Genomic DNA, 21,839 nt, shown 5'->3' on the forward strand with positions numbered 1-21,839 from the left:
AATGTAATCTTATGAAAAATCAGCATTAGAAAATGCAAACTGAAGTGAATGTCAGTTTGTTTTTGTAGCTTTTTTTGAAAAATAGTTGAAATTAATTATTAAAAATAAAAATGTAGCAACATTGTATATAATTTGGCGGTTATTTAAGAATGCACATAGGTCATCTCTGTAGCCTTTTCTTCAGAAATAATTGAAGGAGAAGATACTCCATTTTACAAAGTTTGGGTTTGAAAGTATGACTGCTTTAAAATAATTTGCATTACTTTTCATAGAGATTTTATTTTATCTGAGATCTAAAGGGAATTTGTTGAAAAATGTTTGATAACCTTTAAAGGAAACTTCCTTACCAGGTTGTTGTAAGATTTTTAAAAAGTACTTGTTTAATGTCAGAAATGATAGAACTACTCAAAACTCACCTAGGTGTCCCATCAAAACTTAATTATGATCATTCAGTGTGGGTTAGATTTTTTTACATGTTTATAGTTTTTAAAAAATTTCCCTGATGACACGTATCTTAAGTTCTTTAGTGCACATCCATAATTTTTAAAACATAAGCCTGAGGATGGCAAAGACCGTGATCTTATTTTGTGTTGTTGCCACTGTGCCTCCTTTGAGAAGGCCCCTGTATAAGAGTCACTGTCGATTTCTATTTGAGCTCGCTAAGTACTGTGACAACTTGCTGAAGAAATCAGCCAAGGGGATGACAGAGAATGAAGTAGAGGACAAGCTCACGAGCTTTATTACCGTCTTCAAATATATCGACGATAAGGATGTTTTTCAAAAGGTAAGTTATGAATCAAGAAGTTTTATGTCAGCTCTGATTTATTTTTGAACTTCAAAGTATCAGAAAGGAAGTAACCTCTTTTTTTTTTATATTATTTATTTATTTGGTTATGCTGGGTCTTAGTTGTGGCAGGCAGACTCCTTAATTGCTGCACGTGGACTCCTTAGTTGCAGCATGTGGACTCCTTAGTTGCGGCACCTGGGCTTCTTAGTTGCAGTGGGCGGGCTCCTTAGTTGCGGTGGTCAGACTCCTTAGCTGCGGTAGGCGGGCTCCTTAGTTGCGGCTCACAGGCTCCTTAGTTGTGGCATGTGAACTCTTAGTTGCGGCATGCATGTGGGATCTAGTTCCCTGACCAGGGATCAAACCTGGGCCCCCTGCATTGGGAGTGCGGAGTCTTATCCACTGCGCCACCAGGGAGGTCCCTGAAAGTAATGTTTTAAAATATTTTTTCATGTAGTTCTACGCAAGAATGCTGGCGAAACGTTTAATTCATGGGTTATCCATGTCTATGGATTCTGAAGAAGCCATGATCAATAAATTAAAGGTATTGTAGGCCTTTGTTATGATAATGTCCTAGAAATTATTCCACTAGCACACAGAGATGTTCATTATAGCAGTATGAGTAATAATAGCAAATGATTCATCAACATTTGACTGGTTAAGTGTAAAGTGGTGTAGTTTCATGGTGGGATATGCAAATACTGTATTAAAAGACAAAATCTCTTTATATGTTGGTATAGAATCATCCACAAGAGAAAGTTTTAACTTTATGAAAGACTTATATTACTTATAAATGAACATACCTAAAATATTCCTTAAAGTACAAGTTTTGTGGAGTGCACTTGAATTTCAGTTCACTTTTACGTCATTTTAGCATACACACTGATGAGATAAGCAGTTGCTCGTTCATATTTATCCTGAGTTATTCAGTAGTTGATAATTTTCCTGTATAGTATATGTTGAATGTGATCCTTTTGAAATATGCCAAAAATAACTTATCCTCTGATTTGTAGAGGTAATGTTAACAAAGCTTTTTATATCTCAAGATTAGAGATACAGATTTTCTGACCTAGTGATGACAGAGTTTTGAATAATTTCAGAGAAATAGATTTCTCATTACTCAGTTGATGGTATTAAAAATCCACCTCAGTAGCCTCCCTTTTAACAAATACTCCCAGTTATCTTTTATGTGTATTATCTTTCACGTGTATAGGTGTAAACTTTATAAGGTATCTTACATTCAGTAATGGAGCATTTTGTAGTATTGAAATGATATATGGGTTTATAGAAAAGTTCTTGTTTTAAAGAGAAATTTGTTGTTTCATAAATATTTGTTTTCATTCACTTATTTCATCTGCATTAAAAGAAAAGGAATTTTTGAAAGGTTTGGAATAGCTGCTTTGGGTCATGAATAATACAGGCCTTTGATGTAAGTATACAGGCAGGACCTTTGACCATAGCCCTAGCAGTAGCAAAACATTCTTAATAATCAGTATGGTTTATTATTTTTGTTTTCAAGTCATGTGTTTTTTAAAACTTTCTTTTACAGCAAGCCTGTGGTTATGAATTTACCAGCAAGCTACATCGGATGTATACAGATATGAGTGTCAGTGCGGATCTCAACAATAAGTTCAACAATTTTATCAAAAATCAAGACACAGTAATAGATTTGGGAATTAGTTTCCAAATATATGTTTTACAGGTATGACTGTGTGTTTTATTGTCAGCATTTACTAGTCATTTCAAATACTCTGATACAAAGGATTAATAAACGGATGCCTGATTACCTTTCTTTCAATCAGAATATTATAGCTTCTAAAGTTATATGTTATACTGATTTGGAATGAACTGTGCCCTAATAGTAATGCTGACGCGTTTTATCAACATTTTGAGGAAGGAAAAAAAAGGTGCTTTAGTTGCTTAAAACATTTTATAAACATTTACTTTCAAGTGAGATGTTTATTTAACTATTTTACTTTCCTCCTTTTAGGCAGGTGCGTGGCCTCTTACTCAGGCTCCTTCATCTACATTTGCGATTCCCCAGGAATTGGAAAAAAGTGTACAGATGGTAAGTTTGCGGAAAATATATTGGAAGACCTGAGGAATTTTAATACTTATCTTCATGTTATATCACTTTAAATATTTCTCCCAAGTCTTAAGTGCTCACGTGATATAAAAATATACTCAGAAATTATGGTTATTCTGCCTTGTAGGAAGAATGTAGATTATTGTGGTTTCTAATATTAAAACTAAAATGCTAAGGGTATCAGTTCTTTGTGAAAACATGTCTCTTATTCTTAGTAAACCTTTTATCTGTCTTAAGTAGTTCTAAACTACAAAAATTTTGATATTAGGAGAAAGTTTAGAATCCAGTACTTAAAACAATCATTTTCTAATTTTTCATTTGAATATTGAGCCATTTTTATAATTCATTTATCCCTTATCATAGTTATTTTTATTTCTGGGCTGTAATTTAGGTAAATATATAGAGAATGTGACATATTCTAGAAAAAGCAGATTGAAACTGAAAAATTCAAGTAAAAATGGCTTTTAAGTGTGACTGAGTAGAAACCTTAGACGTCTTACCCGAAGCTTTTAAAGAGACTGTGGAGACTACCTCTTAAACAGCTGTTGAGATGTAATTCACGTACCACCTGGCTTAGTCGTGTAGTCCTACAGTCATTATGTCAGGCTGCCGTAACAAAATACCACAGCCTGGACGGCTTATGAAGGACAGAGATTGATTTCTCACAGTTCTGGTGGCTGGACGTCTGAGGCCAGGGTGCCAGCACGGTGGGGTGAGGGCCCTCTACGGGGACAGACTTTTGCTGTGTCCTCACATGGTGGAAGGGGCTAGGGAGCCCTGCGAGGTCTCTTTTATAACAGCATTCACGCCACAGATGAGGGCTCCACCCTCCCAAAGGTGCTCTAAGCACCTCCCAAAGGCCCCACCTTCTAAAAGCATCACCTTGGGCATCAGGATTTCAACATATGAATTTGGGGAGACACAAACAGGCCACAGCACTATACAGTTCACTCAAAGTGTGCACTTTCAGTGGTTCTCAGTATATTCACAGAGCTTTGCAATCATCAGCACCATTTTAGAACATTTTACTTACCCTAAAAGAAACCCCCTACCCATTAGTAGTCCCCCCTCACCTTCCCCAAGCCGCGCCCCACCCGCAGCCGTAGGCGGTCTGCTGTCTTTCTCTGTAGATTTGCCTGTTCTGGACATCTCGTGTAGAGCTGTGTCATATGTGGTCTTTTGTGACTGCCTTCATTCCCTTTGCAGAATGTCAGGGTCCATCCATGTTGTAGTCTGTGCCAGTAGTTCATTGCTTTTTATTGCCAAATAGTATTCCTTTGTATGGAGACACCACATTTTATTTATCCATTTATCAGTTGGTGGACGTTTGGGCGTACATGATGCTGCTGTGAACATTTATGTACAAGTTTTTGAGTGGATGAACGTGTTTCCATTTCTCTTGAAACTGACCCTTTTTGATTCTCCAACTCACCAAACGAGGCTTCTTATTTCTTGATTGGAAGGAAGTTTGGGTACCATTTTTTTCCTAGCAAAATCGTCATTATTTTTTACTAGTCTTTTTTTGGGCAAGAACTTGAGGTTGTGAGCCAGGTTTATGCATAGGTTTATGAAGTTTAAAATGAAAATGGTATTTCATTACACTGTCTACTCAAGATGTTCACAGTGTGTGGTTTGAATCATTAAATTATGTGTGTATGTGATTTTTGTTTCTTTCAAAATAAGGATTATAAATCAAATAACACAGTGTAAGCTCCGGAATCACCATTCCTGATTTTAAATGTCTGTTCTGCCGTTTACTGTGCTCTGTGACTCTGGGCAAATAACTCTAATTTTCTGTTACTACCACTACCTAGAGTGTTGATACAAAGATGAAATAGGTAAAGCACTTAGTCTGGTGCATAAGAAGAACTCAATAAATGATAGCCAAAAGTAGACGTAATAGTTAATAGTGATAGTAGTGGAAATAGTATTGTAGCCAGGTAGATTTCAAGATACCACGCATAAGGTAGACTTTCCGAATAGGAGTCCAGTTTAGGACTTTCTTCGTCTTTGAAAAGGCATGATAACACAAGCCATCTTAGAAATTTTATGAAGAAGAGCATTCGTTTGGACGGGCAGAATGTGATCCCAGGGCAGGGGATGGGGTAACCAGGTGTAAAGCATTTTGATGTGTTTGTGACCAGGTGAGAGAAAGAAAACTGACCCCTCACCTTTGACAGTATTAAAACTTATTTCTTCTTAAGAGCCTGCTTTTCCATTTGAAATTAAGGGAGAGGGTGGGGGCTGGCAGAAATAATTTCCTTTTAAGTTTGTTATTCTCTTTCTCTTTGAAATAATTATTTTCCAGTAATTATTGGAGCACTGGAATAAACCCCTTAAACTTCATTTATTAACAGAAGACCTTCCCCAGGCTCCAGTGACCCCATTTACAAACAGGAAGTGGATTTCTTTCTGGCTATAAAGTTATGATTCCAAGAATATCATTCTCTTAGTTTGGACTTTCTCTAATTACCAGTAGAGGGAGTTTGTCCTTATATTTTTTTTCCTAGTAAATACAAGTTTTCAATTACATAAGAATGAAAAACCATCTATGTATTTAATAGTGTACATTTTTTCACATGTAAATTAAAATTCATCTTGCCTTAATGATCATTTATATATTTCACATCTTTACCTTAAATATAGCTGTTTATCAGAAATCACATCCATTATACATATATGTTAAAACTATGGAAATTAAACTTTAATTAAAAGTAATTTATTTTGCATATTATACCAGTAAATCTTAAATCTACTTTTGTACCTGGTCCACAAACCTGAATAATACTAAAGAAATATTAAGTAGTGCTTATTAATGCAGCTCTCTGTTTGAAGTGAATAAGCTCATTAAATATGAAATGTTCATTTTTAAGGCCCCTTGAGTTCCAATTAATGCCCTCAAATGGCATTTGAAAGATGCTATCTGTTAGCCTGTTATAACTATGAAGCCTGACTTTAAAATGAGAAGTTTAGTCAAGATAGCTTCTTGCTAATAAACTTTGATTACACAGGTTTAATGATATCATTAAGCAAGATTTTACAACTTTTGTCTTTTAATACCAGGTGAACTGATAATACTCTGATCTGGAAGTGAATCTTTTTGTTCTTGACTAGCTATGGATATGAGAATCTTTATAATCAGATTTTAAATTTAAGGATAAAGGAATGCTTTCTTTGGCATATTGATATCATCATAAAACTTTACTGATAGCACTAGTTGCTAGGGCTATACAGAGGTAAAGCGTGTGCTATCAGAGCTTGGAATATACGTCCTAAAGCTAGTTTTGCACTTAAATAATTTATAAAGAGCATTTTAAAGTTTGGTTTTCTCAGTTTCAAAAATGTTTTATCTTGCTTCTGTCCATAAATACCTTATAAATGTTTCATAACTATGAATTGTATAGTAGTAGTTGAATTTTATTGACACCCATGGAGATTATTAATTAGTCAGAGCATACCTCTGGGATCCTTTTATGACATACTCTGATTTTCTCTTTGTCTGGATTAGGACCAGGCAGAAAATCATAAGTATTCTAGGTGCCAGTCATTTCCTATTTATCACGTGAAGGGGTTGGTGGATTTGCTCATGGTGGAGAACGCTGCACCATTGGAGGGAGAAATGCTCAAGTTTCAGCTTTCCAGGATTATGTTGGAATAAATTGCTGAAAGAATTCACTAATTTTCCTGGCTCACAGCTGTGAACTTTTGTTGTAAGGAGTGGGCATAGTGCAGCTTACAGGGCAAATGTTGTTGATTGCTTTGTTTAAACTTCATTTAGAAAGTACAGAAAGTAAAGTTTGAAATACAAATAAAAGCTTTAGGTATATTACATGTGGCTCGTCATGCTAAAAGTATGTCCACAATTCTGAACTGTGATGTGATGAGTATGTTTATTTTTCAGTTTTATATGGAAGTTGAGTTTTTATCTTTTTTACATTTCAGTATCATTTTCTCACTGCAGAGTATGTACTAGCTTTTTAAAAGATATGAACTCTTATTTTGGACTGATGTCCTACATTCAGTCTGAGGGAGGAATTTGTAAAATTTCAAAGCTATGTTAATAGAATGTTTAACTTTTCACAATAATATCAACAAAAGATATAAAGACAGGACTCTGAAACTTTGCTTGTATTAGAGTTTGACTCTATGTGGAAGTTAAGGCATGGATGTCACTTCTGGAAAAACCACTGATATTATTCAACCTATCCGTTCAGCAAAGGTATTTGTTGGCAAAAAGGGGACTAGAAATGAAGGATGATTTATATTTTCATATTGAAATGTATGTGGTAGTAGTTTTGATCAGGGATTTTATTTACAAAGTCCAAATTGATATCTCGTTCAAAATGATAATTTCTGAATTTATACAAAAAGTTAAATTTGCAGGCTGTGGTTTGGTGGAGAGAAGCACGGACAGGGTTGTAAGTGAAAAGAGCTGGCCTGGTATTTATATGATCCTCGTCAAGAACATGCATGGGTGTGTTTTCTCATCTGTGAAATGGGTAAATATACCAGATGGGCTCTAATGTCTTTTCTAACATGAATTTTCTTCTTACTTTTTTAGTGTAGTGACAGCCAAGTAAGTTAGGTTGTTGTAGCTGAAAATAATTTGATTCCTTTTTTCTTTTTTACAGTTTGAATTATTTTACAGCCAACATTTCAGTGGAAGGAAACTTACATGGTTACATTATCTTTGTACAGGTAAAATGCATTTAATTATATTTAGTTTAATGAAATTTACTGATATGATTATGTTAAAAATTTGTAAAGAGATTTCATAGGCCCTAATTATAGTTTTCTTTTTTTTTTTCCTAATTATACTTTTTAACCTTTTCTTCTTCATCTACCTTTCTGGTTACCATTAAAGCAATTAATAATGAAGTTCAAGTGCAGCACTTTTAGTAGCATTTTATAATTTTGCTGCTTATAAAGAGTTTCTGAATTTTATAGTGGTTTCCTGCATTTCTGTCACAAACCACTTTTTATGGATATTAGGAATTTTATTTAGAAACCCAGACTTGATAAATCGGATACTCCTAAAAACCTCTTCTCTCTAGATATACCAGATATCCTCAGAAATTCATTGACGATTATAGCATGACAAGGAGACCTAACCAATTGATTTTTTTTTAATTTATTTATTTATTTTATTGGCTGCATTGGGTCTTCATTGCTGCACATGGGCTTTCTCTAGTTGTGGCATGCGGGGGCTGCTCTTCATTGTGGTGCGTGGGCTCCTCATTGCTGTGGCTTCTCTTGTTCAGGAGCAGAGTCTCTAGGTGTATGGGCTTCAGTAGTTGCGGCATACGAGGTTAGTTGCTCCGTGGCATGTGGGATCTTCCCGGACCAGGGATCCAACCCGTGTCCCCTGCATTGGCAGGCGGATTCTTAACCACTGCGCCACCTGGGAAGTCCCAAACCAATTGATTTTTATTTGTTGTACTGTAGTGAAAGCAGTAGTAAATGCTTTTTCCAGAATGTCCCAATTAACTTCCCCAGTACTTTCCAGTTTTAGAAAAGTTTAATCAAAATCTGATCATTTCCTTAGCTTCTTCCTGGAACAGTGGGGTCTACTTATTGGAAAGTAGGATTAACACTTTGAGTGACTGGAGCCTGTATTCAATTGCTCTAAGCTCCCTGAAGATGTTAGCCAAAGCAAACACTCAGAATTTCTCTACTTTTGCTAAAGCTATGCTTTGAAAAGTGCATTGAATCAACTTTCCCTTTGTATGAGAAGGAAAAGATAGCTATATATGTTAATGTTTCTTAGAAATGGGACAAGAAAATCTGATTAGTTGCCATACCTTTATTAGGAAATTCATTCACCTAAAAGAAATTTCACCTAAGTAGTTTCTCTTAAGTACCATTCGCTTGACTACTTTATATTTGCAATATGATGTTTCATTATGTTAGTAATATATGTTAGCAAATAATAATTAGTATACAGTAATACATATTTATACAAGTTTATCTTTATTGAACAAGTTAGACATTTTCATTTTTTCAGTAGTTTGTGAAATAAAGAGATGTTTGTTGATAGTATGTGGTCGCTTAGTAATTGGCCTTTAATTTTACATCTATTGTGAATTTTGTGTATTCTCATTTAGTAGATATAATTGATTTTAAGGAACAAAACATTGCTACCCTCTTCCAAGCACAACTGTATCTGATGCTCATTGCTTGAATCAGTTATCTTATTTCTGGTTGCAAATCGGTGGTACTCTGTCATGTACTCAGCGTTTAGTAGCTGACATTCTTCTGTAAAGAAAAACTTTCCCTTAGAGGCTAGGTTGCTGATAGGTGATAAGGGAATAACTCAGGTGAAAGTATTGTAAGAGTTCTGCCCACTCTTTATTTCTGATAATTGTTAACACCACTTGAATTATGGTTGGCTGATTTTTCAAGTATGTATTTATGAGAATGTTTTATTCTAGTTTGGAGTTCAACCTATTTATTCTGAAGGTTAAAGGACCTCTTTGTCATTTTCCCTTTCTATTTACACGGCAGTAATTAAGTGAATCACCCAGATTTGGGATTTCCTTCCCTGCCGCACATGTTCCTCCACCCTTTCCCCAATCTTTTCAGCCAGGAGCTGAGTAATAAGAGAGTGATGCTGAAAAAAAGTGTGGAAAGAGGTCCATGTACCCCTGATACCGATGATTTACTGAAAAGTAGCAAGAAAAAGACATAAGACAAAACTAACAAGTTTTCCTCTTTTTAAGGGTTGAAGAGTGGATTTGATATCAATAAATGATACTTTGACCCCTTACTTGCATTGTCTTCTATGCTCTTTGGGTTCTTGTGGCAGAAGAGTCATTCTGTTTCCAAACCCATGGCAATACATTGCAGCATCTGTGACAGCTAGGTGATGGTCCTAGCTTAATCATCTAGTGCTGGAGGCACTGTTTTATACTCCTTTCTGGGATATGATTAAGCAGTCATTGCACACATGGTGTAATGCAGTTGATATTATTATTTTTTTGCCTCTCACCACATTTCCTAAACTTTAATGTTGAGATGAGGTCCTTAAAGTACTCTTTATACTAATTGTTAGTAGAACAGTCCTAATGACAGTATTCTACTTGAACTCTGTGAATTGGATATTCCAGTTAATTAAACTTCCTTTCATGAAAATTCAGAGATTAGAATTTTTTCTCTAGGTGTTCCTATCCAAATAATTCTGAAAAATATTTCTGAATATCAGTTTTTAAAAAAATAAGTCGCAGCATAATGCAAGTTAGAATAGGCATCTGTGTGGTGATAGTAAGTTGGAGAATTGACTTATATCCTTTAAAATCTTCAATTACATCATGAATTAAATATATATATTATTAAATAATAAAAGAAGCACAAAATCTTGATCAGAGTTGCTAATTAGCACTGACAGGGAGAATGCAGCCTCTGGGGTAAGTTCATGTAAAATACAGCTTCCTTGAGTTAAAATGTAGCACCCTAAAACCAAATCTCATGCTGATTTAGTTTATAAATTCATTAATAGTCAAATAATTTAGGATGTGCGTGTGTGCTTGTGTAAGAGAGGAAGAGAAATACAGTCACTAAACCACAACTTTATGCTTTAGGAAGCAGTTCTTTGACTTGCATTAACTGTTTCTTACACGTTACAAGTGCATATCTGTTTGACACACTGTTTGTTACCAGCTTTTCAGCTTGCTGTCCCCTGGGATGGGTAGAACTGTGGTCGGCCTAAGCCTGAGGTATCTTTATGGTTCTCGGGGTGGTATAGCGCAGCTAGAACGTTTTTATTCCATCAACTGCTTCAACACAATAATGAATCTGCCTGTTTGAGTCTCCTCCCATTTGTGTTTGTTCCTTTTTTGTTCTTAGAAAATTACTGGAGAGAAAAACATTATTTATGAGACAAATATCATTGTTATATTTTGGCAGACATTATGGTTTAGATACTTTAGTAAAAGTGTCCTGCATGCCTGAACCTTCCCTGGGGTAGACCAGATACACACACACAGGAGACAGTTGTTGGTAGCAGGCTGTCATGTTCTCCCTTTGTCTGTCTGTTTCTCCTCTTATGTCCACCTCCTCCTGCTGTTTTTTCTGCCTAAGTCTAAGCCTTCCTATTACTATTTAAAGACATTGTTTAAGCCTACTGGTAATGTTATGACAGCTTAACCGTGATTTATACTACATTCTCAAAACCAATAGCCCTCCCCTTCCTCCTCCCCTGGCCCCCCAGCAAACAGATGATTACATTGCTAGGGGGAATAGCTTTACAACAATTCAGTAAGTTCTTGGTTCACTCTTTCAGGAGAAAATACCTGAAATAAATGATTATTACTGAGGTGATTTTGGAATGCTTCTTTGGTGAGTTATTGTCACAATTTTGTTTTAATTGTAGGTGAAGTTAAAATGAACTATTTGGGCAAACCATACGTAGCTATGGTTACAACATACCAAATGGCGGTTCTTCTTGCCTTTAACAACAGTGAAACCGTCAGCTATAAAGAGCTTCAAGACAGCACTCAGATGAACGAAAAGGAACTGACAAAAACAATCAAGTCGCTACTCGATGTGAAAATGATTAACCATGATTCAGAAAAGGTATGGGGTAATAGTTCAAGGAATTTAAGCATTACAGACATTAAAGCTTTTTCATGGGATGTTTGCAGTTTTAACAGTAAGGTTATAACCGTTAATGCCCTTTGTACTCTGAGAAGCACTGGAATCGTCGCAGAGCAGGCGCTCTGAGTTGGTACTCATGTGCCCTTTGTAGATTGATTTTATTTGTCCTGTACTATGACAGTTTACTGGAAAATTTTTGAAGAGTTGACATCAGAAGGATGCTGGTTAACTGAGGTTTTAAAACTGTCATAAATCTTTCTGGGTTTTTTTTTTTCCATGTGTTTAGTTAATATTTAATTACATGGTTCTGTAATAGGAAATGACAGCCTATTGATGTCTGTTTATATGCATATTTAATACATGTAACTGCATCTCAGGTGCTGTCACTCTCATGTCCCTGAATTTCAGGACTCAACCAAGCCCCCATATACGAGGGTGAGTCAAAAATGATTCTGTAGAATTTACAGAAGTTTTAATATAATCGGAGTGCGGATGAGATTTGACTCACCCTCGTATTTTTAATATCTGTCGTGAAAATAGCAAGCTGATGGTATGTTCCTTGTTTTTTCCTTTGTAACTTTTTTTTCTAGTAACATTTTTTTTTTAATGATATGTCTTGGATATTTAAATGGTTAAAAAAGCAACAGATATGGGTTAAATCTCCTTCAGAGTATGTGCACGTAAGAGAAAACTCTTGTAAATGATGTTTCGTTTTTATTTTGGTTCATGACCTACGGCTTATTTCTCTCACCAGTTCGTTTCGCTAATGTCTCTAAGGTTATGACGATGTCTGTAGTCTGTAATCGAACAGGTCTAAATGGCATGTATGCTGAAATTCAAATCAAGCTTTCCTTAGTTTTCAGAAATGATTCATTTTTCTGCCTTTAGAAACTTAGCAAAATATTAAATTCTTAATATGAAGGTTTTAATTAAGGCAATTAATTATGAGTACAAGTTTTTAAGCTTAAAATTTAAAGTTTAAATTTTTAAGCTTAAGTGCTTAAAAAGTTGTGTTTTTCCGAAGCATGTCATTTTTACTGCCCAGAAATGTACAAAATAAATATTGATAGGTTATTTGCACATTAAATTTTAATTATGAAGCTGGCGTCCCTTCACAGAGTCTCTGTGGTTGTTATTGAGAAAGTGCCATCTGCCAAGTGCTCCGTGGTCCTGTTGGTGGACAGATCCCACTGTATGACATGAGTGGCTTTCTTGAGCCCAATAGAGCTTAAGAGCTAAAAATTGACTTAGCAACTTCCACTAGAGAAAATGCCACTCGCTTCTGGCAGAGTGAAAAAACGTACGTTGAGAGGTCAGAATCACACCGGGTGATGGGAAAGTGGTGTTTCTATGCCATTAGAACCAGCTGGCTTCTCTAGTCAGGTTATTTTTAATTGGTATTTTGTTATTGCAGCATTCAAAAAAAAAAATTTGGTTGTTTGGTTTTTCAAAATGTGGTGGAAAAATTATGAGCCTTGATATTTCATAACAATTAAAAGGTTAAAATTCTGTTTAAACCAATGAGCTTGAGTCTTGTCAGATTTATCTGGTAGTAATATATTAAACAGTTGAGCCAGAAAATAGCTTTATTCTGAATCTAAGCTGATTAAAATTCTTTCAAGTGTAAAATTAGAAAAGAATTGTTTTTTCCTTCATTGTTTAATAGAAGGCAATTATTTTTCTCTTAAATACTGTTTACAATGTAAAAGATTATGAGAGTTTAGTCTTTTTTGCTTGGTCATCATTTAATTTCATGGCATATGATTTACAGGAACTGTTATTTAATGATTTTATTTTTATAAATGTAAATGAATTATTTTTAATTATAGGAAGACATTGATGCAGAATCTTCATTTTCATTAAATATGAACTTTAGCAGTAAAAGAACAAAATTTAAAATTACCACATCAATGCAGAAAGACACACCACAGGTAAGTGCTTTCTAATGTCCTTTCTTTTGACAATATTTAAGCATTGGTCTTTGCAAGTGGTAGCATTGAGACCACCGCAGAATTTTGCATATCAAAATTGTCATGTATCTTCTCTGCTTTATTCTTTGTATTGACTAACCTTACAAACAGTATTTTAAGATTTTTAAAGTAGTAGTATACTGAGTATCTTGGGAAAAAGGTGTCATAGTTTAGTCATATTTGCTCTTTTGTTTTTGTCTTTTCTCCCAGTTTTATTGAGAAATAATTGCCGTACAGCACGGCATAAAGTTTAAGGTGTGCAGCATAGCGGTTTGACTTACATATGTCCTGAGGTGATGACCACAGGAGGGTTAGTGAGCATCCGTCATCTCATACAGATACAGCATTAAAGAAACAGAAAAGAAATTTTCCTTGTGATGAGAACTCTTAGGATTTACTCTCTTAACAGCTTTCATATATAACACAGCAGTGTTAATCATATTTATCGTGTTTTCATTACATCTCTAATACTCATTTATCTTATAATTGGGAGTTTGTACTTTCTGACTGCCTTCATCCAATTTCTCCTCTCTCCACCCCCCACCCCCTGCCTCTGGTGACCACAAATGCAATCTCTTTTTCTGTGAGTTTGTTTGTTTTCGAGATATAATTGGCACTGTGTTAGTTCTTATTACACAACATAGTGATTCAGTATTTCTATGCATTTCAAAACAATCAGTGTGACAAGTCTAGTTACAGTATGTCACCATACAAAGATACTACATAAATTCCCCCACACGGTACATTTCATACTCATGACTCATTTATTTTGCCACTGGAAGTTTATACCTCTTAATCTCCCTCACCTATTTTTCTCTTCCCCCCCCCCGCCATCTCCCTTCCTCTGGCAATCACCTGTTTATTTTCTGTATCTATAATTCTGTTTCTGTTTTGCTGTGTTTGTTCATTTGTTTTGTTGTTTAGATTTCACATATATGTGAAATCATACAGTTTATGTCTTTCTCTGTCTGACATTTCACTTAGCATAATACCCTCTAGGTCCACCTGTATTGTCACAAATGGCAAGATTTCATTCTTTTTTTATGGCTGAGTAATATACCATTGTATACATATGCCACAGCTCCTTTATCCATTCATCTATTGATGGGCACTTAGGTTGCTTCCATATCTTTGCTATTATAAATAATGCCACAGTGAACATAGTCATATTTGCTCTTAAACTGTATTAAAATGTATGGATTTGTTTTGTATTCTTTCCAAAAACTTCTACCTTGTATAGTAATATAATCTCTCATATTTTTCATTTGTAAAATAAGGGAAAGTTTTACAACACATTTCTCGCAAAGAAAGGTTGTTGAAAATGCTTCTCAAACTTTCCTGTGCAATTGAACAATGGGGGGATGGTGTTAAAATTCAGAGTGTGAGCTTGTTGGTCTGGAGCGGGGCCCAACCCCACATGAGCCAGCTTGCACAGTGCACGTCTGCTGCTGATCGCCTCACCTCAGCAGTGGGTGGTGTTCCGGGGCTGCCTGTTCATATCACTGACGTGTCCTGATTGCCTGCCACGAGCCACCCTGACCTTGGGCGCAGGGCAGGATGTGAAGGTATAAGAGATATCAGGCCTCTCCAGGAACTTTCTCCCGCATGGGAGACAGATGGTAATCAATTGCTATTAAATTTGAACCCTGAAATGTTCAAGATCTCATGTTCCTGTAGGCTAATGATAGTGATTTGTAATCTGGGTTGTATTTTATCTTTTAAAAGCTGTCACGAGATCCCTGTTAAGGCAGCGTCGCCTGCCTCTGTGCCTTCCCTCCACTGTCTCTCCTTGAGCTCCTTGGAGAGAGGCCCTTCTGGCCCATCCTTCCTGGCTTCTCTGCTTGAGTCAGATAGAGCCCTTCACAGCTCTTGCCCTGAAGCCTGAGCCAGTGTGCACTTGGAGCCAATTACTAAAGTCTGCAAGCTTTGTGGTATAAGTCTTTACTCATTGATAGGACAGCCGTCTTAAAAATCATTCTGCTTTATTGACTGTTTACACTGAGTACAATTTACAGTAGTGTTCATTTAAAAAAGAATAACCTTCCAACTTTAACTTAAGAAATTATATGTAAATCACTACAGATACTCTTTTGGTAATGGTTATCTTATATTGGGCACATAATCGTATAATTTCATTCTCAGTATTGATTGGAGATTTATTTAAACTCACAAATAAAGTGCGTTAAAAACAAGTGCAGTGGCTTAATGTCTCATTCGCTTGTTTCGTCCTTGTAAAACAGGAAATGGAGCAGACGAGAAGTGCTGTAGATGAAGACCGGAAAATGTATCTCCAAGCTGCTATAGTTCGTATCATGAAAGCACGGAAAGTACTTCGGCATAATGCCCTTATTCAAGAGGTAAAAGGGGGAAAATTCCTCAAGACTTCTTGGGGCAGAGTGTGTTAGGATTAGGAACGTTTCTTTGTGAAGATGATACAGAAATAATATGACTCCCAAATAGCATAAAGAAATGCTTCATTACTTAATGAGAACAGTACTCACAATGTCGGTATTCAATTCATGTTTGGATTTAGAGGTCTAAGCCTCACCGATTCACTGTTGTGTCCGGTTGTGAAGGATGTTGACCACAGCAAACACTCATTCCGTGAATACATGAGCGCCTACCATGCTGGTGACTACGGGCTGCAGAGCAGTTCAGGATGGGACTCCTGCCCTAGTAGGGAAGAAAAGCATCATTGAAATAATATGCGAGTAAATGTAAAAGCTATACAGTACCATGAGGACGTGTATAAAGATCTTGACCTGGGGAAAGCTTTCGTGCACAGATGTTACTTCAACTAAGAGCTGAAAGTTGAGTAGGAGTTAAATGGAAACTTGAGGGTGTGTATGAGTAGTTAGAGTGATGAGTTTATGGTGTAATTTAGTTATGTATGGCTATTATTAGGTTCTACTCCATCTGTGTTCTTCATAATTTTAATTCCTTTACAACATAAATGTTAGGCTTTTTTTTTTCCCTTTCTAAATATTTATTTGGTTGTGCCAGGTCTTAATTACAGCAGGCAGCCTCCTTAGTTGCGGCAGACGGGCTCCTTAGTTGTGGCTCACCAACTTCTTAGTTGTGGCACGTGGGCTCCTTAGTTGTGGCACGTGGGCTCCTGTTTTTAGTTGTGGCTCACAGCCTCCTTAGTTGTGGCAGGTGGGCTCCTTGTTTTAGTTGTGGCTCACGGCCTCCTTAGTTGTGGCATGTGAACTCTTGGCTATGGCATGCATGTGGGATCTAGTTCCCTGACCAGGGATGGAACCCAGGCCCCCTGCATTGGGAGCGAGGAGTCTTAACCACTGCACCACCAGGGAAGTCCCAAAGGTGACACTTTTTCCTTAGTTTCCATAAAAAGTTATTTTTGGTCATCATGTCAAGTTCAGCTAATTGCTTCAGTGTCCTCCTGGTGAGAAGAGCTCTTTAACACCCGTGTCTCTCCCGCAGGTGATTAGCCAGTCAAGAGCTCGGTTTAACCCTAGTATCAGCATGATTAAGAAGTGTATTGAAGTTCTGATAGACAAACAGTACATTGAACGCAGCCAGGCGTCAGCAGACGAGTACAGCTACGTAGCGTGACACGCGTTCCTCCAGTGTGGATGTGAGAAGGTCATTGCCATCGCCATCCGGTGTGTCCTGTGGGGGAAATCAGGCCTGTGCCTCCATAATTTGGTCATTTGGCAGCCCCTGTTTCTCTGCTGTTTACAACATCACCAGTGCCACGTCATGAGCGTCAGAGAAAATGCCTAGGGATATTTCAAGCTCATGTCATTACGACATTTCTTAAAACTTTATTAAAAAAGAATGAGTGAAGTATTGCTGAAATGTGGGAATTTGGCTGGGTACCATGCTTTTTCTCCCCTTCACGTTTGCAGTTGATGTGTTTTTTTTTTTTTTAATGTATCTTAAAGGACATAAGATAAAAAACTTAAATATTGTAATATGACAGATAACCTAATAATTGTATCTACATTAAAATGACAAACATGATATTGCTGCTTGTCAAATAAAAAAATAAAGAAATAGAATGCCTTTTTTATGTGGATGTAGTATCACAAAATAATACATGTAAATATCCGTGAGTTTTCCGAGCAGCTCATGCACTTTGATTGCATTTGTATCTGAACGGTGTAATTCACTTATGCTCCTGTTTAAATCCTACATGAAAAAATGTCTAGATTATGGTTTTTGAATGCATAAAAATGCATTCAGCATAAAGAATGTTTCATTTTTGTGGACTAGAACTGCATTGGATACGAGCGTTTTGAGTAGCGGAGGATTTAATTCCATCAAGAGTTTCCGGTGGTGTCCTGCTGCAGCTCAGAACCAAGAGGGAGGGGAATATGTGTGACCTCACATCTGGCTTAGAAAGAGCTGTCGTTTAAAGGTTGTCTCACTTCTGCTTCCACAGCACGTCAGTTCTGATGTAGACCCACACCCAGCCTCTGCTGCCCGCCCTAAGCCCTTCCTCTGGGATGTCAGTGATCCTGTGGTCCCTGTGTGTCCCTCCCACTCTCGCTACCCGTTACCCTTCCACCCCTACCGTTTTCACACTAGGGGCACTCTCCTGCATCACAGGTGTTCTCAGCAATGCCTAACTTAAATACCTTTCTTTTTTTTTAATCTGTATAATGCATTACACCTGCTGCCACTTATATAGACATGAAAGTCCATTATTTTGTTTATTATATATATCAATAGCAGTATTGGAATACTCTGGTCTATTTTCATATTTATTATCTATCTACCCTTCCCCCACCCAAGACACACATTTTTTTTTTTTTTAAGCTGAGATATTTTAAAGCGTATCCTACATGAATCATTTCACTTATGGTACTTTGGTTTATATCTCTAACAGAAAAGGCCTTAAAAAAAAAGAAACCAGACAACCACAGTTACTTTATTACACTTCACAAATAAACAATAATTACTTAATATTTAATATATGGTCCATTTTCAAATTTCTCTTACTGTTGCAAAAATGGCTTTTCCAGTCGGTTTGTTTGATTGCACTTTTTCTAACTCATGTCTCAAGTGTTTAAAAAAATCTACTGAGCTTTTATGATTTCTATACTGTATTTCTCATTTTCCCTTTGTTCCCCCAGAGAGGAAATAATGGCAAATCATAAAATACTGTACCTCCACTGTCAAAAAACCAAACCTTTGTTTTGATAACTCATTGATAAAGTTTTCCAAAATGATTCCTTTTTTCTTAAATATTGATAAATATTAAATTGTCTCATCCTGCTATCTAATTGTCAAGAAAATATGTTGAAAAATGGACAGAATAGTTGTGCTGAGGTCGACAGAAATGACTGACAGGAGTTTTTGTCGCACTTTTTTCCATCTCACCTGAAAGGAGACATATTGGAGACACGCTTGTCATGCGTGAGGAGGAAGCCGGATGCGCTTAACCAGGTCCCCTCCCGGAGGGGAGCAGCGAATAGGAGGGCTTCAGCGCCCCTTCTGCGGAGGAGCAAGCGAGGAGCTCGGGAAAGAGCTGAGGCTGTCGGGTGGGGTCAGGGTCAGGCAGTGGACGTCATGGCACCAAAGCTTGACATGTGGCCTTGTGTGCACTGCCCAGGGCTGTGGGCAGGAAGGGTCACCGTGACAGAAGGGCAGGGTGACAGGGAAGAGGAAAGGCCCTCAATGCTTTACCTTAGAAAGTAAAAGGAATGTGACCCAAACTTTCAGAAGTTAAAAAAAAAATCATGAGAACTGAGGTGGTTAGTTAACACGTGAGCCAGGGATCTTCAAGGCTGAGTCAAAAATTATCTGCACTCTGGCTGTAGAATTTATAGAAGTTTTACTATTACCGGAGTGCTAATTTTTGACTCACCTTCATATTTTACAGCCAGATAACGTGTGGCTCTTGTCAACACTTTGTCCTTTTCATTGCTACTGTAGGTGCAGGTTTATTCTAGGTTTTGGTCTAACATTGTATGACAATTGCTTTAATATAAACTAAAGAATAGACACTCTGGGGTTTGTGTTTTACTTTATAACTTAAAATCTTGATAGGATTTTATAACCTGTATATGCTACAATGCTGTAATATTTCTGTTAATTTTTTTAAAACTTTATTGAATGCAGACTGTGGCTAGTGTTTCCAAATCTTATTTGTTCAATCTTCAGGTAATCCTGTTGAATAGGCAGTGTTCCTCCCTTTTCATAGATGAAACTAAATGTAGAGTGTTTTCTGGGAGTCATTGCCCGAAACTGCAGAACCTGAATTTAAAACCCAGGCAAAACTGTGGACCTAATAAATACAGTCTATTTATATAGAGTAGCCTGTGAGTTAGATAGAAACAACTTCATTTTTACATGAAGAATAGTTTTTCCTGACTTTTCAGAATAAAAGTGTCTAGTTAATTTGTGATAAACACTTCCTATTTTAGTTTCTTAAGATACTTATTTAAGCTGTAAATATACATGGTTAAGAGACTTGGTACTTGTGAATTTAATATTTTACATTCACACGCACAAGTATAGAACATTTATTTCAAGCGCATATATTAAATGCAAGCCTGTTTTCAATTAGATGTTTTTGAGCTCTATGGTAGCAATGGGTAATTTATTGAGCTCTTAATTTTTGGCCCCTAGCACAGATTCTTGGTTGAGCAAGGTCGGAGTAAAGATGTGAGCTTTTAAAAATACTAGTCCTAAGGGCATTTGTACATGGGCCGTAGATAAATGAGTGGAGATTAATATGGAAGGCCTCACTGGTTGAGGATTGGTATGTTCATGGATGAAGCAATTAAATCAGGCAGCCCTTATGTGAGACAGAAGCCCCATAGGTTGGAGTTCATTAAAAGTGGGCTTCACCGATGGGCGGGAATGATTTTCACCTGCGGTGACTGTGCCGCCTGCGAAATGTAAGGTTTTCCTCCCCACCTCCATCCAGGGCTCAGGCAGTCCCCCTTCGTTTGTCACCTAACAGCCATGCCCTGGGGTCGGGGCTTGTGTGGGTACCATTGTTGCCACCGTCAGTAGCCAAGATACGGTCTGTGCCCACGTGGAGCGTTTAGACTTGCGACAGTCGGACGTGAACATGCCGTTCCAAGTGTAAGTGCTCGCCAAGAGAACTCCTGGGCTCTCCAAGGAGGTCGTGTAAGAGGAGTTCAAAGGCAGACCACGAAGGCAGGAGAGCAGGGGCGACGGCACGTATCCCGAGGTAGGAAGCAGCGGGCAGAACACCTGCGAGCCTGAGCGGCTGATGTTCACGCGGGCGCGTTCCATTTGCGCAAAAAGAAAAAAAAAGATGATGGTCATGTTTTCTTAACTTAGGTGGTGGGTGCGTGAATATTTCTTTGATTATGGTGTGTAGTGTACATATTTCCATTTTTGGTGTTTGTGAACTGTTTCAGAGTCTTTGCAAGGTCAGTGGGAAATGCCTACGCTGCGTTCGTGTGCGGAATGGACTCTGGAGGGCGGGCTGCGGACAGTCGGGTGGACGCAGGAGGCCGGACAGGAGCGGGCAGTTAGGAGAGGGGCAGTGGCGCCCTCTAGAGGGGGCCGTGGGTAAAGCGGACACCGCTTCCCGGTGGACTGGGTGAGCGAGGAGAGGGGTGAGTCAAAGATGATCCAGACTCTTGGCTGTCACAGTGATGCCATCCAGAGAGATGGGAGACCTGGAACGGGATGGGCTGGAGAAGCAGTGGGATGAGCTTGGTTCCAGACACCTTGCGTGTGTCGTGCCTGCGAGATAACCCAGTGGAGCTGGTGGTTGGTCACGTGGGCCTGATGCCCCACCACGTAGATAGATAGATGCTCTGACCCTGAACCTCAGAATCCAATCACAGAGGCTTCTTAATCCACTCTCATTCCCCTGACTCTAGCCCATGAATTAATGTCCAGGAGAAATGTGACTAGAGAGTAATAGACATTTACTGCCACATGGATATACTACATACTCTTTCTTTTTTAAAATATTTATTTATTATGTTATTTGGTTGTGTCAGGTCTTAGTTGTGGCAGGCGGGCTCCTTAGTTGCAGCCTACATGTGGGATCTAATTCCCTGACCAGGGATCAACCCAGGCCCCCTGCATTGGGAGCTCAGAGTCTTAACCACTGGACCCCGGGGGAAGTCCCTAGTACATAGTCTTAAATCATGAAAGTAAGAGCGAACAGGGATGAGAAGATGTGGTCATTTGTACACGTTCCAGGGTTTGTCTTCCTAGGACGTCAGCGGGTGGTCTTTGTCACCCTACTTGGAGGCGAGGACACGTTTGTAGAAGTAGGGAAATTGAGCCATAAGTCAAAGTGCCGTATGATTGTTTCTTCTGTTCACAGTCTTTGTTGGTGTTAAGCATGTACCTTGAGGGAGGAATATGTGTGATTTGCATGCTCCTGATGACTTTAACGGGACCGTTTTTCAACAAAAGGAAGAAACCTTGAGAATTGACTTGT

General features: G+C 37.7%; 1 protein-coding gene across 5 annotated transcripts in view; it reads left to right on the forward strand.

The window, feature by feature from the left end:
- The window catches only part of CUL2 (cullin 2), a 105,904-nt gene extending 88,443 nt beyond the window's left edge, over nt 1–17,461 (forward strand). For all 5 annotated transcript variants that reach the window (XM_057731981.1, XM_057731979.1, XM_057731978.1 and 2 more), the window contains exons 13-21: nt 656–784; nt 1,242–1,328; nt 2,334–2,486; nt 2,775–2,852; nt 7,502–7,568; nt 11,239–11,441; nt 13,292–13,393; nt 15,673–15,789; nt 16,877–17,461. In XM_057731981.1, coding sequence (XP_057587964.1) covers nt 656–784; nt 1,242–1,328; nt 2,334–2,486; nt 2,775–2,852; nt 7,502–7,568; nt 11,239–11,441; nt 13,292–13,393; nt 15,673–15,789; nt 16,877–17,008 — 1,068 coding nt within the window. In that variant the 3' untranslated portion in view covers nt 17,009–17,461. The remainder of the gene's footprint in view (nt 1–655; nt 785–1,241; nt 1,329–2,333; nt 2,487–2,774; nt 2,853–7,501; nt 7,569–11,238; nt 11,442–13,291; nt 13,394–15,672; nt 15,790–16,876) is intronic.
- Nucleotides 17,462–21,839: the final 4,378 nt, after the last annotated feature.

The sequence above is a fragment of the Hippopotamus amphibius genome, chromosome 4 (assembly GCF_030028045.1).
Source record: "Hippopotamus amphibius kiboko isolate mHipAmp2 chromosome 4, mHipAmp2.hap2, whole genome shotgun sequence".
NCBI lineage: Eukaryota > Metazoa > Chordata > Mammalia > Artiodactyla > Hippopotamidae > Hippopotamus > Hippopotamus amphibius.